This window comes from Taeniopygia guttata, chromosome 1A (assembly GCF_048771995.1).
Source record: "Taeniopygia guttata chromosome 1A, bTaeGut7.mat, whole genome shotgun sequence".
Taxonomy (NCBI): Eukaryota; Metazoa; Chordata; class Aves; order Passeriformes; family Estrildidae; genus Taeniopygia; species Taeniopygia guttata.
Genome location: NC_133025.1, coordinates 48,667,592 through 48,684,723, shown reverse-complemented (window position 1 = coordinate 48,684,723; position 17,132 = coordinate 48,667,592). Strand labels below are relative to the sequence as shown.

The 17,132-nt window shown below is 38.7% G+C and overlaps 1 protein-coding gene across 18 annotated transcripts in view; it reads left to right on the top strand.

The window, feature by feature from the left end:
- Positions 1 to 17,132, top strand: part of TNRC6B (trinucleotide repeat containing adaptor 6B) — a 118,503-nt gene that overhangs the window by 82,159 nt on the left and 19,212 nt on the right. For 15 of the 18 annotated variants that reach the window (XM_041713527.2, XM_030262951.4, XM_030262958.4 and 12 more), the window contains 7 exons: positions 28 to 49; positions 1,521 to 1,865; positions 5,217 to 7,544; positions 8,839 to 8,997; positions 12,060 to 12,238; positions 13,443 to 13,517; positions 14,824 to 14,869. In XM_041713527.2, coding sequence (XP_041569461.2) covers positions 28 to 49; positions 1,521 to 1,865; positions 5,217 to 7,544; positions 8,839 to 8,997; positions 12,060 to 12,238; positions 13,443 to 13,517; positions 14,824 to 14,869 — 3,154 coding nt within the window. The remainder of the gene's footprint in view (positions 1 to 27; positions 50 to 1,520; positions 1,866 to 5,216; positions 7,545 to 8,838; positions 8,998 to 12,059; positions 12,239 to 13,442; positions 13,518 to 14,823; positions 14,870 to 17,132) is intronic. The other 3 variants (XM_041713530.2, XM_072923385.1, XM_072923382.1) reach the window with 1 other exon arrangement.

The following is a 17,132-nucleotide window of genomic DNA, read 5'->3' as shown; positions in this document are numbered from 1 at the left end:
ATTTACATTCTTGCTCTTAATTTGCAGGTCACAGATCAAAAAACCAAAGGTAAGAATCTTTGATACTAAGGAGTACTTTTATTGACTTGAGCCAAGATTCAGTTCTTTACCAAAACTCTTAGAAAAGAATGGGGACATATGAGTAAAGATGAAACACTGAATATGAGTATTCAGAAGAAATAAGCTGAGGTGATTAAAACGGAGAAGCAACAACTATTCTGCAGATGTGTTGTTAACATTGAAATACTTCAAGGAAGAATGAGGATTGTAGATAAGTTAGGTTAGCTAAAATACTCTGTTCTCTGTTTTACAACGGTTTTAGACAAATAACCAAGACTGAAACCACCTTTATGAAGGGAATGAAAGACAGCAAAAGTACTGCTTATAGTGAGGTACCAAAATAAATGAAAATTACTTGGATTTGGAACCTTAAATTCAGGCACAGAATAATCCAGTAGAAAAGATAGGACTGATGAGTGAGGATCTTGAAAGTTGGACTAAATAATTTAGCTGATGTAAAAATATATTTAATCTTGCTTTGTGTATCAGATTTTAATAAATTATGTGGGGAAATTGTGAAAGAAAAGTGAAAGAAAAGCACTAAAATAGTAACTTGATTTTATGGCTAACAAGAACTTTTTGGAGTTTGGGCAATGAAGCCTATCTAGAGATATTGGAAAACACTTTTAAAAATAAAATATGGAGAATAATGCATTTATGTTGCCAAAGAGAGACCCACTTGTGTTGATCTCACATTCGTAAGAGTAAAAGTTTTACTAATTGTGTTTAGTTTGTCTAGAGTCTCTTAAGCAAGTTTTGTGATAGTGTCAGCTCCTCAAGGATTTGTGGTTTTCTTCTCCAGTACATAATAGTCCTCAGGAGCAGCTTGTCTTTGCTTATAGGGGCACCTGGTGACCAGCAGGGCAACCTTAAGTGAGCCAAATACAGATGCTTTGTATAGGACTGTCTTTTGGGTGAGAGTCAGCTATTACTGCCTTGCTGAAGAGCAGCACAGACAACTCAGATTTGTTACCTCTGAATTCAGAAGGAGGCAGATTATTTCCTATCTTTTTGTTTGTTTAGGCAGTGGCTGTGTAGCTTAGAACATGGGGAAACTTGGGTTCTGATTTCACATTTCCCATAAAGATGATGATGTATAACAACCCAGAAAACAGTTGAAGATCAGGAAGGTAGAGCCAGTTATATTTGACTAATATTTTAAAATTAGTCACTGTCTAGGGTATATTCTTTGCCAGCTTTACATTTGCAAGAAATTTTGAACTTAGAGCAAAATTGATGAATGTGGAGTTTCACTCTAGACAAGAGTTGCACATGGAAGCAAAAGGTCTGCTGCTATTGTTTTTTCCTGCTTCTTTAAATTGTTTTTGGTTGTTGAGAAGGTAGAAGCTGCATAGTATTTCAGAGATAAAATAATGAAGGCAAAGAGTCACAATGAGTTCTTGTAGCTAGCACAGGTTTAAGTGGAAAAAGTTCTGATTTTCATCCTTCCTGTTTTTCAGTGCCCGAAGTGACGAAACCAAGTTTAAGCCAACCAGTGGCTGCCAGCCCAATTGGCAACTCTCCATCGCCACCAGTCAATGGTGGCAACAATGCCAAAAGGGTGGCAGTGCCGAACGGACAACCGCCAAGCGCCGCCCGCTACATGCCTCGGGAGGTGCCGCCGCGATTCCGTTGCCAGCAGGACCACAAAGTGTTACTGAAACGTGGGCAGCCCCCTCCGCCATCCTGCATGCTCCTTGGGGGTGGAGCAGGGCCTCCCTCCCCAGCAGCACCAGGAGCAAACCCCAGCAACGCACAACCAGTGACAGGAGCACTGCTGCAGAGCGACAGTGGGACTGCAACAGGCAAGTGATGATAATAAATAATATTAAAGGAAGGTGTTGGCGCATGGCAGAAAAGAGATGCCCGAAATTGTAAGCCTGCCATTATATAACAAAACACAGGCTGCTTTTGGGGACCTTCAATTGTTTCAGTGTCCAGGCTTCTGTTGGCAGCAGTGAATAGCATTTTTACTACTAGATGGAGCGAGAGGTTTAATTTTTTCAAGTATATTTGGATTGGTTTTAATTGGTTGCTGAAATGTTCTGCAGCAAGGTAAACATAAAGTGTAAATAAATAGCATTTTATGGTTGTCTCTGACTAGCTCCTAATGGCTCCTCAGGTTTCTTTGACATGAATTTCCTGTCTTGTCACATTTTTGTATCATCTCGTAAAACAGACATGTAGATGCCAGGTCTGCAAAGGGCAGGTGTCTGTCACGTCTTGTCTGGATGAAACAGAAGGACGACCTATTGTTCTTCACTTCTGGTTTTTTGGTAGTAATCTTATTTTTTGTACTTAGATAAGCCTTTTTGTACAAGTGGTGACTGTTCTTACTTTTCCATTCATTTTGTATTCCAGAAGATAAACTGATTTTAGGGTTGTTTGGTGAGCATGGGGAAGTTATAGCTGCTCCTGAATTTTTTAGACCCTTGGTGAATTGCAGTAGCTGTAATATTTCTTCTTTAATTATAATAGTAAAACAAACAAAATTCCACTCAAAATATCTGCCCTCTAAAGAAAGACTTAGGTCACCTGTCACCTGTAAAGGACAGCTTCAATTCTAACAATAAGAGAATGTTAAAATATTAAATTTAATGTTAGCAATGTTAAAATATTAAATACTTGAAAGTCAAGAAGAAGAAAATAGTAATACCGGTATGTCTGAATTTTCTTTGGAAATCATCAATGGGATCATGATTTTTTTACCATCGTGGAAATCAAACTTTTTTTAGGTCTCTATAGTTTGGAATTAAAAATAAAAGTGACTTGTATAGAATGAAGTGAGCTAAATGGGATGTCTGCCCTTATTAAATAGGATTCTAGGAAAATTAATAATTCAATTTGTTTTGTGGCTTCACTACTTGAATTCATTTGTAGCAAATCCCTGTTTGACACAGAGTATTTATCTTGTCTTTGATAATAGCTGTGTAATAAAGAAGGTGAATGTCAAACTACAATGGCAAAAACAGATGTCTTGGAGATAACTTATTTTGATAAAATACCTGAAACAAAACATGCACTGAAGTCTGTAGTTCCTACATAAAATTGTTACTGGTACTCGTATGCCTTCACAGTTATTGTAGTAGACTGACTAAGGAAAATTTGTGTTAGTGAAGCATTCTAAAAGTTTTCAATACTTCTGAGCGACATTTTTTTGCTGTTGGACATACTATATGAGGACCATTTTGAAGTATTTTGAGAGGCTCCTTAAGTTGTATGTATTTATTTGACACTTAATTTTTGTTTTTCTGAGGTTGAAATTTGGTATTATGCATTCTCATTTCTACACTTCATATAATGGTGCATTAACAACTAAGAGGTTACATGGCTGTATTAGCCAGTGTTTGATTGCATTATCATGATGTAAATCCAGGAGTGCCAGGAAAGATATGGGTTCTTGAGACCTGTCTCAGCCTATCCATTTTTCTGCACCATAACAATTTAATTGGGCTGGGGATCTGACTCGTATTAAAATTAAATCAGGTTGGTTTTTAAAGCTGATTTCAGTCAGCTTTTACCCATTGACCCAGCCGGATATCAGTGAGAACATAGATGCTAGCATGTGAGGGTGTAGGTGTGCCAGAGGAGTGGGAATGAGCAGGTGAACAAGAGAGACACTGGGACTGTCTCAGGTGCTCCATCAAACTGCTTGTGAAAGTGTGGTGTTATCTGCCTCGTACATAGTTTATCCCACCTCACATCTGGCTGTTGACAAACTGGACTTTAGTTTTGGCCCAATTTGATCAAGCATGTATGCACTGATAACTGTGGTTAAATTCATGCCACATGAAAGAAAACAAAAGCAGGTTTCTCACTGGGGAAGATCATGCAGCCTATGTACTTGCTCACATTCTTATATTCACCAGATGATCATAGGTGGTGTTGGTGAGGATTTAATATTAAAAGTCAACACATAATCCTTCTTCACACTGACCTTTTTCTACCAGGATTGAAATCCTTCTAGCAAAACTAGTGTCCTGAAAGATGACACCAATTATACTATTGTCTCATACCAATGCAGAGGTATTGATGGGGAGACGATGGGTGGTCTATGTAATTCTTCCAATACTAATGACAATTCAGGACATAACAAGACAGTTTTGGACAAAAAGGTGTAAATTTTATTGGTGTAAGTCTTTCAGTAGGTATGATTATTGCCATTGTCAGAAACAGCAAGGGAAGTCTGGTTTCATAGAGCAATCCATTAAATTGTGTCCTAGCATGCGATATGTGAGCAAGCAGCCCAGTCTTAATACTTTTAGAACGTCTTCAGAGATATTAAATGTTCTGTTAAGGTCACTAATTTGAAGATCTTGCTAAGCTCAGAGCTGCCTATAGCTGAACCATTCATTGACTGACCCATTTCTAACTTCAAAACCTTGCAACCTTGCAGTCTTTTGAGCTTGTCTTTGTCCTCTTTAAGTTCTTCCTGTGATCTGTGTAATCAAAGTTTTTTAATTGGAAGGGAAAAAAAAGGGTGACTCTGTGCTAAAAAGATAGATGGATAAAAATATCAGTGGAGTCATACTTCCTTGCTATTGTTCAGTTTGCATTTGAGGTTAAAGCAACAGAAGGAACAGAATGTACTTGGGAACTGCTTGATCTTTTGGGTCTTGGTGGGTGGGGCTTAGTGGTTGAAGACAAATTACTGTTCATCAATATTCAAAACTTATAAGGGAGTTTTAATTGCTGCTGTAAGGTCTGGATCCTCATTGGTGGCCCTCATTGAAGGGGAATCTGGAAGGCATTCATTGGATGTTCATTATTTAAGCTAGCAAATTGGGAGCCTCAGACAGGCACTGGAAGCTGATCTTATCTTCTATTGAAAGTATTAGCAACCAGAAATTGTGATCTTTACTTTGGAATATATAGCATAGGAATTGAGTCTGGGAGGGGAGTTACCCAGTTTTTTAAGCTGTTTGCCTTATTTTCATGGAAGTTGTCATATGAGCTAGTACTGGGAGTAACAGTATATATTCACTTAGGAATACTGCTGCAGCTGTTACTGTGGAGTTTATCCTCTGCAAAATAAATGGGATAACTGATGTCAAAAGTCTGATGTTCTGTGCTTGTAAATAATATGGATTACTAACGACCTTTTTGGGTGTATTGTTGTTGGTTTTTTTTTTTGTTTTTTTTTTTTTTTCTTTTAGATTCAGCAATTGGAGGTGCTGCTGCTTCAAATTATGCAAATTCCACTTGGGGTCCTGGAGCCTCCTCCAACAGCGGCACCAACGCCAACCCAACTCACATCTGGGACAAGGTGATTGTAGACGGGTCTGACATGGAAGAGTGGCCTTGTATTGCCAGCAAAGATGCTGAGTCTTCTTCCGAAAACACCACCGATAACAACAGTGCCTCGAACCCTGGCTTGGAGAAGAACGCTCTGCCAGGAAGCACCACTAGTAACAAAGGAAAAGGAAGCCAGTGCCAGTCTGGAAGCGCTGGAAACGAATGTAATCTTGGGGCCTGGAAATCTGATCCCAAGGCTAAATCTGTTCAATCTTCCAACCCTGCTGCCGAGAATAACAATGGACTAGGTAATTGGAGGAACTTGAGTGGACAAGACAGAATCAGTCCCGGTTCTGGTTTCAGCAACTTTAACCCAAATAGCAACCCATCTGCTTGGCCAGCACTGGTTCAAGAGGGCAATTCTAGGAAAGGAACTCTGGAATCTGATAGTGGTAGCTCCAATGCACAGATTAGCACAGTAGGTCAGACCTCTAGGGAACAGCAGTCAAAGATGGAAAATGCGGGTGTTAACTTTGTCTCTGGCAGAGAACAGGCTCAAATTCATAACACTGATGGACCAAAAAATGGAAACACTAACTCCTTGAACTTAAGTTCACCAAACCCTACGGAGAATAAGGGAATGCCCTTTGAAATGGGCTTGGGGAACCCTTCCAGGAGCACTGACACCCCTTCTCAAAGCACTGGAGAAAGAAAAACTGGGAGTGTTGGATCTTGGGGTACAGCTAGGGGGTCTTCTGGAACTGAAACAGTCTCTGGGCAGAGCAATTCTGGAAACCATGGGAACAATGGAAAGGATAGAGAGGACTCCTGGAAAGGAGCGTCTCTTCAAAAATCTAATGGGTCAAGAAGTGATTCCTGGGATAACAATAACCGGTCTACGGGTGGTGGGTCTTGGAACTTTGGCCCTCAGCATGCAAATGAAAGCAAATGGGGTGAAGGGAACAAATTAACATCTGGGGTGTCTCAGGGAGAATGGAAACAGCTGTCTGGGTCTGATGAACTGAAGATTGGAGAGTGGAGTGGTCCAAACCAACCAAATTCTAGCACTGGAGCATGGGACAATCAAAAAGGCCACCCTCTTCCTGAAAACCAAGGCAATTCCCAGGCTCCCTGTTGGGGAAGATCTTCCAGCTCTGCGGGAAGTGAGGTTGGAGGTCAAAGCACTGGAAGCAACCACAAAGCAGGAAGTAGTGACAGTCACAATTCTGGACGCCGATCATACAGGCCTACGCATCCTGATTGCCAGGCAGTCCTGCAGACTTTGCTGAGCAGGACTGACTTGGACCCCCGAGTGCTTTCAAACACCGGCTGGGGCCAGACTCAAATTAAGCAAGATACCGTGTGGGATATTGAAGAGATGCCACGACCCGAGGGGAAGTCTGATAAAGGAACTGAGGGGTGGGAGAGCTCTGCCACACAGACAAAGAACTCAGGGGGCTGGGGCGATGTACCCAGCCAAAGCAATCAAAACAAGTCTGGATGGGGTGAGCTCTCAACCCCAGCGGAGTGGAAGGACCCCAAAAATACTGGAGGATGGAATGACTATAAGAACTCCAATTCTTCTAATTGGGGAGGAGGAAGGCAAGAAGAAAAATCATCTTCCTCTTGGAATGACAGCTCTAGTAAGGATCAGGGGTGGGGTGGACGGCAAAGTAATCAAGGATGGTCTTCTGGAAAGAACGGTTGGGGAGAGGAAGTTGACCAAACAAAAAACAGTAACTGGGAAAGTGCAGGAAACAAGCCAGTGTCTGGTTGGGGTGAAGGTGGGCAGAATGAGATTGGAACTTGGGGTAATGGTGCAAATACAAGCTCTGCTTCAAAGGGTGGATGGGATGATTGTAAAAGAACTTCAACGTGGAACGAGACGGGTCGACAGCCCAACTCCTGGAACAAGCAGCAGCAACAGCACCAGCAGCAACAGCAGGAGTCTTCTGGTTCCTGGGGTCCACCACCCCAAACTCCAAGTAATGGGCGGCCTCCAAACCCAAACTGGAACAACGGACCACAGCCAGCTGCCCCCAAAGAGGAGGAGCCTAGTGGCTGGGAAGAACCTTCTCCACAGTCAATCAGTCGAAAAATGGATATTGATGATGGCACTTCAGCGTGGGGAGATCCTAGCAGTTATAACTACAAGAATGTGAATCTGTGGGACAAGAACTCTCAAGGAGGACAGGCCCCACGGGAGCAGAGCCTGCCTACTCCGATGACTAGCAAATCACAAGCATCAGGTACTAGTCTTGTTCCTTTCTTCAGCAAGCTCCTATATTTAATTGTAACCTTAAAGCATAAGAGAGATGCTTGTAGCCACCAATTCTTTGATTGTTTTATTCTATAAAACAAATACTTATTGAATATTTGGCTCTGTATTTAAAGTGTCTTTAAAATTTGAATTGATTAGTCCTCTGCTTGTTATGCTCCAATAACTGTGATCTGAATACTGGTCATCTTGCCAGGAAAAGAAATGTTTGTTAGCTGACAAATCTGCATATTTAATTTGAGCTCTGAAGAAGAGGTTAAATTTCAGAATCAAAAATCTTTAAGACTGAGTCCAGCCCTAAACTTAATAAGCCCAGCACTGCTCAGTCCATGACTAAACCATGTTCCTTCAGTGCAAAATCTGCAGGTCTTATAAATATCTCCAGGGATGGTGACTCAACAACTTCCCTGGGCAGCCTGTTCCAGTACTGGACAATGGTTTTGGTGAAAAGTTTTTCCTACTATCCATTTGAAACCTGCCCTGGTGCAACTTCAGGCCATTTCCTCTTGTCCTGTTTCTTGTTACTTGGGAAAAGAGACTCCTCCCAGCGTGGCTACAGCCTGCTTTCATGTGTTTGTAGAGAGCAGTAAGATCTCTCCTAAGCTTTCCTTTTTCAGGACTGAACAGCATTTTTTATATTTAATTATTAGAGAAATGGGGAGAAAATCTTTACTTACCTTTAGTCAGAAACCTTTTGCTTTGAAACACTCAGTTAACACTTGAAATTTAGTACATCTGTGACAGGTTTTTTACTCAAGTTTGCTTTGCTGTATGATAATACTTGGAGAAATATTTTCTTCTTTGGAATAAGGACAAGAAAAAAATTACATAGCCTGGAAATGTATTAAGAAATTATTGTTATGTAATCTTTTCCTCTGACTCAAAGACACTTTAAAGAATTCTATCTTGATTTAATATGTACTGCAAATATGTCCTATATTCAGTATATAAAACCCTAAGTTAGATGCTTGTAATTAGTCATAGAAGTTCGCAGACAGGAGGACGGTATTCTATGTGGGGTTCATGTTTAATCTGGGAAAAGAGTATTATTCATCATAGCATTCTCTTCCTTTTCATCCCTGGAGGTCAGTGCCCACTCTAAATTAGTTGTGAATGATTGTCAATTTTGTTGCACCCACACTGCTGAGAACCTCAAGTTCTCAACAAGAAGAACGAAGCAGTAAATTAATGATGCGGTGCTGCGCTGCGGTAAATATTTCATTGCCTAAATGGTCTGTAATAAAACCTCTTTCTCCTTTGTGCAGTCTGGAGCAAAAGCACTCCACCTGCTCCAGATAATGGTACGTCCGCCTGGGGTGAGCCAAATGAAACCAGTCCCGGGTGGGGTGAAGTAGATGATACAGGAGCATCGACTACAGGCTGGGGGAATGCACCTTCCAACGCCCCAAATGCCATGAAATCTAGTGAGTATAGGCCAGATACCAGTTTCTTTGTAATTGCCTTGGAGATTTTTGTGTTTGACTTTTTGACGTAGGTCACCTGTGGAGGAATTGTTATTGGAGGCCTAAAAGCAGTGTTTAATGTTTTTATAGGATTTTGGTGAATGAGCATTAAGTGTTTGTAAATGACTGAGACATTGTCTTTTAAGGTAGTAAAAAATTTCCTATCTAAGCAATTAAATGAGCAGTTCTGATTCTAGAAAGTCAGGAAATATATATTTTTCTCTTTTTCTCTGGCTACGTACTTGTTACATGGTAAGTCACCTTTTCTGATCATATCAGGAAAAGGCATGCACAGTACTGACAAATTTCACTGTGGAGGCCATTATATCATAACCTGTGCTTTGATAATGCAACTTGTCTTTGAATGGATTTTTAAAAATTGTATAAGTGAGAAAAACTGTCACTCTTAAGAACTGCACTTTGTAGTAGACTCTAAATGTCTACTGCAGTGTCTTTCATGAATGAGATGTTTAAATATTTTAAAAAATTACTTCAAAGCTAAAATTTTGCTATATTAAGAGTTCTTGTGGGTATTATTCTTGATTATATAATTTGTTTGTATAATTTTTATTTCACTATTTTTAAGGAAAAAACAACAAACAAAAGCAATGTTATTACCAGAACCAGTAATATTTGGATGTTAAGTTTCCTGTAGGAACTACTGATGATGCGCAAGCATTACTGAACTTGATTTGACGATGCCCACTGTAAAATTGTTTCCAGACCAGAAGTTGCTTTTGCAACACATAATTGTTTGAAATGAAGTGCTGTGTAGATAGTTTGCTGTTGGGTCATTCTCCATTCCTCCCATCCCAATTAAATAATTTGGCCATTTCTGAAACAAAAAAGCTTTGCTTCCTTAGTGTTGTTGTTACAGAAGGCTTTCATGGATGTCAGGCTTCCCATGCCTGCCACAAACACTTGGCATTTTGAGGATGCTAAGTTGATTTTAGATGGCTATCTTCTTTTATCTATAAAATGATACCTAAGTATGACCAAAATAAGAACTTCTGAAACTGATCCATTGAAAATTCTCTTGATTGGTTAATGTTTAATACAGTCTTTAAAGACTATACGTGGTCACTCGCTTACTGTGACTGGTCTGTATGTGTGCCATAACCAAAGAACGGCAACCTACATGCACTGTTCTGTATGTGAGCTGTTCCCAGATCTAGAGCAAAATCTAGAGACAGGATACAGACTAGCTGTGATCAGAAAAGGGAAAAAATCCGTTTGGAGCCAAAGAAGGAAGCACACATCAGTATCCACCAGTTAAAAAGGTACATTTATGTAGTTCTGGCAGTATTGCATAAGAATATTCTAGAGGAAATAGGAACAAACTCAGTTTTCTGTAACACTTTTTTTTTTTATCCTTCAAACTTCATTTGTGTTCTATAGCTCTTGGTATCTCCTTACTCAACAAACGCAAAAAATTAAGCTGGTGTCATACAAACAAGTCATCTTTACATCACTGTCCAGATTGATGTTCAAGAGTCCTAGAGGGCTGTCAGTGCAGAAGAATAATCTCTGGTCATGTAGTAGCATAGTATATATTTAAGCACTGTAACTAGAAATAAATGAAAGCTGCAGGGACTACCCAGTATATAATTTCCAGATTGTGTTCTTGACTCCGCAGTCATAATACTTTAATATAGCCCTTTCTGTGTAAGTAGCATGATTAAAGGGCCAAGAGGTAGACTTTTTGCACTTGGACCAGTATGTTTCATAAGCAGCCCTGAGTTTTAATACCCAGTTGAACAGACTTTAAAAAGCTGTTTCCTCTGAAGTATCTGAGTGTTTATTTATGATGCATTTTAAGGTATCTCTTAAAACGCCATAAAATGCTGATGTACTTATTTTCATTACAGTCAAGGTAGAGATCCCCATGGTAGACCAATTGCAATTCCTGACTTTTTTATATTCCGACTTTCTGCTATGTATGCTAATATCCTTATCCCTGATTTCTGTACTCAAACCCAAGACAAATAAAGAATTAATTATTACAAAGGAGATAATGATGATAGTGGAAATCTTTCTTACGGTAGGTAAATACTAAATAGACAAATACGAGAATAAATGTTCAGAATGAAGAGTTGGAGCAGGAAGAACAGTTGGAGAGTGGATAGGTTGAAGATTTAGGCTCTTGATGACATGTCAGTAAAGGTTAGAATTCCAAGTTGCATGACGTGCTAGAGGGTAAAAGCAAGAAAAGAAGCCCACAGGGAAAAGTCTGAACTGGTACAGTAAAGAGGTGGTAGCTTTTTGATGTACTTAAACAGCTCTGCTAGTAAGTCTCTTTAGTAACATTGTTAGGAAAAGAATTTGTAGTAGAGAATGGTTTGGGTTTTTTGGGGTTTTTTTGGTTTTTTGGTTGGTTTGGGGTTTTTTGTTTTTGTTTGTTTGTTTCTTGGTTTTGTTTTTGGTTTTTGTTTTAGTTTTTTGTTTGTTTGTGGTTTTTTGTTTGTTTGTTTGGGTTTTTTTGTATTGAACTACTTTTGGTATTGTTTGTACCAGAGGACAATGTCAGGTCCTTGCTTTCAGATTCTACTTAGTTGTTATTCCTAAAAGTTGTTTCTGTAATTTTGTGGAAGAGTGTAGGGCAAGGGGAGTATTAAGGTTTTGAAGTGAGAGAGGAGATAATTGATAAACCACCTGAACCAGGGTCTTCAGCATCCCTGGTTTTTATGTGTGCTTTGAAGGCTTTCATTTGCATTCAAAAATAGTAGGTTGACTTTTAAATGCAGCTGTACTGTATAAGAGGTCCCTATTGCTATTATATCTTTAAAGGTTTGACATTTCTTTAAAATAGTTGCACAACATGACATGTGAACATGCCACCAAATCTCTTGAGTTTTGGAATTCCTGCACAAGTTTTTACAGCTGTTAGAGTGAAGACACGTTTTTGAATTTTTTTTTTTAGTTCCTTTGTGATTCTGATGATCTCAGCCAATGTTGCAGTGTCATGTCACCAGCTGCATGGTATTGTAGACTGCTTTTGAGCTTTTTTTTTTTTTTTTGTAAAGGTTCTAAATCTATGCAAGATGGCTGGGGAGAGAGTGATGGGCCAGTAACAGGAACACGTCATTCCAGCTGGGAAGAGGAGGAGGAGGGAGGAGTCTGGAACACAGCAGGCTCTCAGGGAAGCAGTTCCTCCCACAACTCAACAAGCTGGGGACAAGGAGGAAAGAAAACACAAATGAAGGTAAAATGCTTGAATGATTCATTACTACTGTGTTGTCTGAAAACAGTCTGACTGATACGTTAGAGCATTATGTAGTTATTTTTTAATAAGATTTTGCAGAGTTACAGCAAGGTGCCTCTTAAACTAGTGTAAAAAAAATGGGAGGTTTTTGGATTTGCTTTAATATATCACACCTGTTATGACTAATAAATCTTCCAGTAGGTGTCAGATTCTTTTGGTTTGTAAGCTGCACAGCAATTACTAAATGAAAATAAGTATCCCAAGGCTATTTCTCTTCTCTTTGCTGACACATCTTTGTTAGGCTGCTGCTGCTGTTCTTGCATAGCCTGCTGAAGTTTGTGTTCCACAGTCCCTTTGGCACATGCGCTTCTTATTTCTAACAACTGTTGGATTATGTCTGACTTATGTTTGTTGTTGTTGACATTTGGCCTCAAACAGGAGCAGGAGCTTGGCTGTAGTCCTGAGTAAATTTCTTTTTAAGGTTTGTTTGCATTGACATTCTTTAGTACAGTAACACTTGTTATTGTATTAATACTAGAAGGACTGTGCTGTGTCTGCTTCTCATGAAGTGGGTACGGCAGACTCAAAAGGCAAGGCAGAGCAGTTTCTTAAGACATGGAAATACTATTGTGATATGTTATGGAGTTTCACTTTTCATGTTTTGCAGAAATTATTCTCTGGGACTTTTTTTCTCACTTAAAGCTTTTTTTATTTGAACCACCAAAACAACTGAAAACTTTTCAATGTTGTGTTAGTATTGGTGTTGGTAATCTCTAAATTACACTAAGGCGAAAGAGAGACCCTGGTCAGCACAGTGTCTGTGCAAGAGACACCATGCTAAAGGGAAGAAAGAGAGAAATCTGCCTCTGAATGCACTGGATTGAACAATGTATTAAACTGTAACAGAAGATAAAATAAACAATGTTCACAAAGCTTTCCAGATTGCAGAATGAAACTGAAGGTGTGATAAACATTCTACATGACAATGTTCAACCAGTTTGGAATACCTAACAGTAAGCAATTGTACAAGACACAGTGTTTGGTAAATGTTTCCAAACATGGAAATACTTAGAGTTGTTTTTTCAGGAGATTAATTTATCTGGTACCAAATTTCCATTTTAAATATGCACATCTCAAAGATAAAGAAGAATTTAAGGAATCAAAAAGTTTCTTAACAATATTTTTCTCCTTTTTTTTTTTCCAGTGCGCATTAAAAGGAGGAAATAGTGATTCGTGGATGAACCCTTTATCCAAACAGTTTTCAAATATGGGCTTGCTAGTAAGTAATTTTTTTTTAAAAGAAAGTGCAACTTTCTGAAAGATCTGTAAGCTTTAAATAAGTCTAAATATCAACTGTTTCACAGTTATTTGCATCTGCTATGCTGGGATGTTGATTATCATACGTGTAGTAGCTGTCTTAGAATGGCTTCTCAGAAAAACCCTAAATCTACTTTGATTCCTAAAGTTATTTTATAAGAGCTCCTGCTCTGAGGTTGCAGTTTCCTTAGAAGTAATAGATTTGGGAGGAAGATGTTTGTTTTGTTATTTTGTTTGGTTTTGGGTCAGGAGGATTGTTGCTTTTTAGTGTGGGGTGGGGTTTTTTTTGTTGCTTTGGTTTTGGGCTTTTTAATTTTATTTTCATAACATGCTGTTTAGAGCATTCAAGATAGTCTCCTGCCTGTAGCGTCAGACATCTGTGATAAGTCCACGGTATTCATTCTGAATCTCAGCCATCTATCAGAAAAGGAGATTTACAGCTCTGTGTCTGTCTTGGCTGAATTTATGTTTGAAGTACAGCAGTGTCGTTTTATGAAAAAAAAAAAGGGCTCATTATGAATCCATAAGTAAAGATTGTTTGGTAAAATGAAAAAATAAATATCACATCATTTAGAAAAAGAGTGTAGGGAAGTATTTTAAAAATAATTCTATATCATTTTTTTCAGGATTTTTTGACAAGCTAACTTGTAAAATATTTTGCAGAATATTGTGCCAGTTGTCATTTTGTGAAGCAGGAATATTATGTAATACTGGCTAGCAGAAATAATACTGAGTTTGTGTGAGAAGTCTAAGGCTGCACAAGCTGACACTGACATGCTCAGGATTAGTTTGCAATGTCTTTTGGCTCTCAAGTTCTAATTCAGTTTGCTGGACAGTAGATGCTTCTGAAAGCTATGGGAACATCCCAGATGCCAACTGAAGAATCCCGTGGCAGTACATTTCAAGATTTGATGGCACAACAGTTCATGAGGATGAGCTATCATTTTGGCCACTATTTTCAGTGTTTTGTCACTCAGCCACTGGAACATAAGGCCAGAGTGTCATTTATGGAGCAGCTCTCTGTCTGTCTTCCTCCCTCGCTGCATTCGTGTGTCTGGTTTCACATGGGTAAACTTGCCACGTGCAGCGTTAGGGGGTTGAGGCAAGGTGTGTCTGGGGTGATATCAGAAACCCTTGTGTTCAGTTTTAGTTTAAAGTAAAACTTCTTTAGCACAAGCATGCTCTTCCTATATTCCACCTTTCTGAAATATTTCTCAGCATTGAATAGAACTCAGAACTGAATTGTGGTTTTTTTTCTCCCCCCGCAGAGTCAAACTGATGACATTCCAGGCAGTAAGATGGACTTGTCTGTAGGTGCGTATATTTTAATTGCAATACATTTGAAATGTGACATCACTTGTAGTGTTTTTGTGGGGATAACATGCTATACTTCTGGAAGGGTTTGATTCTTAGTTTTAGTACTCCTCACAATATAAGGATGGAGTAAAAAGCATCTTCCGTCTTGTCTGTAAGCTTTGACTCTGGTGTGCAAGATTGGGATGTATACCTGTAACTTGGGGCAGACTGTTTTAATCTTTTAAGGTTGTATTCATTGTTACCGTTTCAACAAAGTGAAAATCTTTTTCATTTGGTGTTAGAGTACTGTTTTCCCTCCTGCCAGTAAGACATCCCATTTATTGCAGCTTCATGGAGGTGGTGTGAGGGGAAAAAATTACCTTCTATCATTGATTTCTTCAGTTGCATGCCTTCTGTTATTACAAATTACTTTTCAGTAGAATTAGATTTTATGTTCTGGATAGCTTCACCACAATTGCTACCCAGCTTTAGCATCATGGCTGTGTGGTACCAAAAGTAGAACTATGGTAGTCAAGACTTACTTACATCTAATACCTGGTGTGGATTTGTTATTCTAATACAATCCAGACAGATGCAGTGTCTCTCAGCTTAGAAGCCATTGCATTCTTAAATTTCTATCACAATTCATACAGGATTCAGTTGTTCATTTTTCCCAAAATTGCTGTCTTCCTCTGAAGTAGTTAAGGATCTCAGTAAGAGATGAGAAGAATGTTTATTTATATGGTATGATACAGTTTTCTGAAAAGTAACAATTTTTTGATTTCTCCAGTTTGGCCTCATGCATCCTCCCTAGAATTCAGGCTCTGTATCATGCTTCTCTAAAGAATTTCTAGATGGAGATCAATCACCATCACAGGTGTTCAGTTCTCACCTGCCTTCAGATGCTGCTGGTAAAAAACAGATCTAAGCATATACAAACAAAGAGGATGGTAGACTGGATTATATTGCTTATAGCTCTCTTAGCTTCTTATCTCAAATTAAGGATACTTTGGAACTATCAGGGAATCTAAGACCATCAGAGCTTCTGAGGTGACTGCTGCTCAGAATATCCTGTGAAATGGTGCAGAAAGGCTGCATCTTTTACCTTGATATGTTGTGCTTCTTGAAATTTAGCGTGCCCATTAATGGTGGCATCCCTTGATCTTGGGTAGGGCCATTTATTATGGCTTGTATTCTGTTTCAAAGACTGAGAATGTAACAAATCTACACAGATTTTTCTGTTACTTCCGTATTTAGTGGTTTTGCTCTTGTTGCTTATGGCATTTGTTTGTGAAATGGCATTTGGAAAGCTATAAGCTGTTTTGCTCAGCCCAGGTCTACTTCTAAACTTTAACAGTTGGACTTAATGAGGTAGGCTTGTTCTTCAACTGCTTTTCATTCAAGATTACAACATAGCATGTTTTGCTGACAGATAACTGCCAGTATGATGTTTGCCTAGTTTATGGATAAATGCACAGAGTTAAATCTGCTTAGAGACCACGTATGTCAAAGAAAACTTTGCCTTTGGTATGTTTGGAGCACCTTGGCTCTGATTATCATGCGCAGTAATTCTTACTACGTTGGTCTCAGTCTCCTTGTTTTAAAAGCGTGTTCCCTTTATTTCAAGTGCTAGAGTAATACTTTTATTTACTGACCAAGATAGAAAAGAGATGGATCAATAACATGTCTGAGGCGGGTGTACTTCTTTTCTTCTTCTGTCAAATCTCTTTAATGGATATACTTTTATTTACTGACCAAGATAGAAAAGAGATGGATCAATAACTTGTCTGAGGCAGATGTGCTTCTTTTCTTCTTCTGTCAAATCTCTTTAATGGATAGCTTGTCTACTTTGAAAGTAGGATACAACTTTTCTTTTCCCCATTGAAATAACTTCTATTCTGTAAGTTCTGAGGTATAAAGCTTGCTACAGTCAAGTAGCTTGTCAGAACCACTTAATATTTTGTATTTTCTTTTCCTGTTTTGACAGTTGCCTTTGTCTGTTTTTAAATACATTAGTTAAAACCTGCAGATCAGAGAATTCTCGAATCACCTGTAAATACTGAGAAATTAATTAAAAATTTCTCTTTCTAAATTACATTACAAATGTAATTTGTGCAGCTGGTTATTGTTTATATGTTACAAAGCTGTAACTTATGTAGCATTCAGATGAAATACCTCAATATCTAAGTGCATGTTGTTGCTCTGTAGGCTTGGATGATGTAAATTTATGCTAAAGGTATAAGATCAGTATCTTCAAAATGTTTTTGTTGTTAAGCAGAAA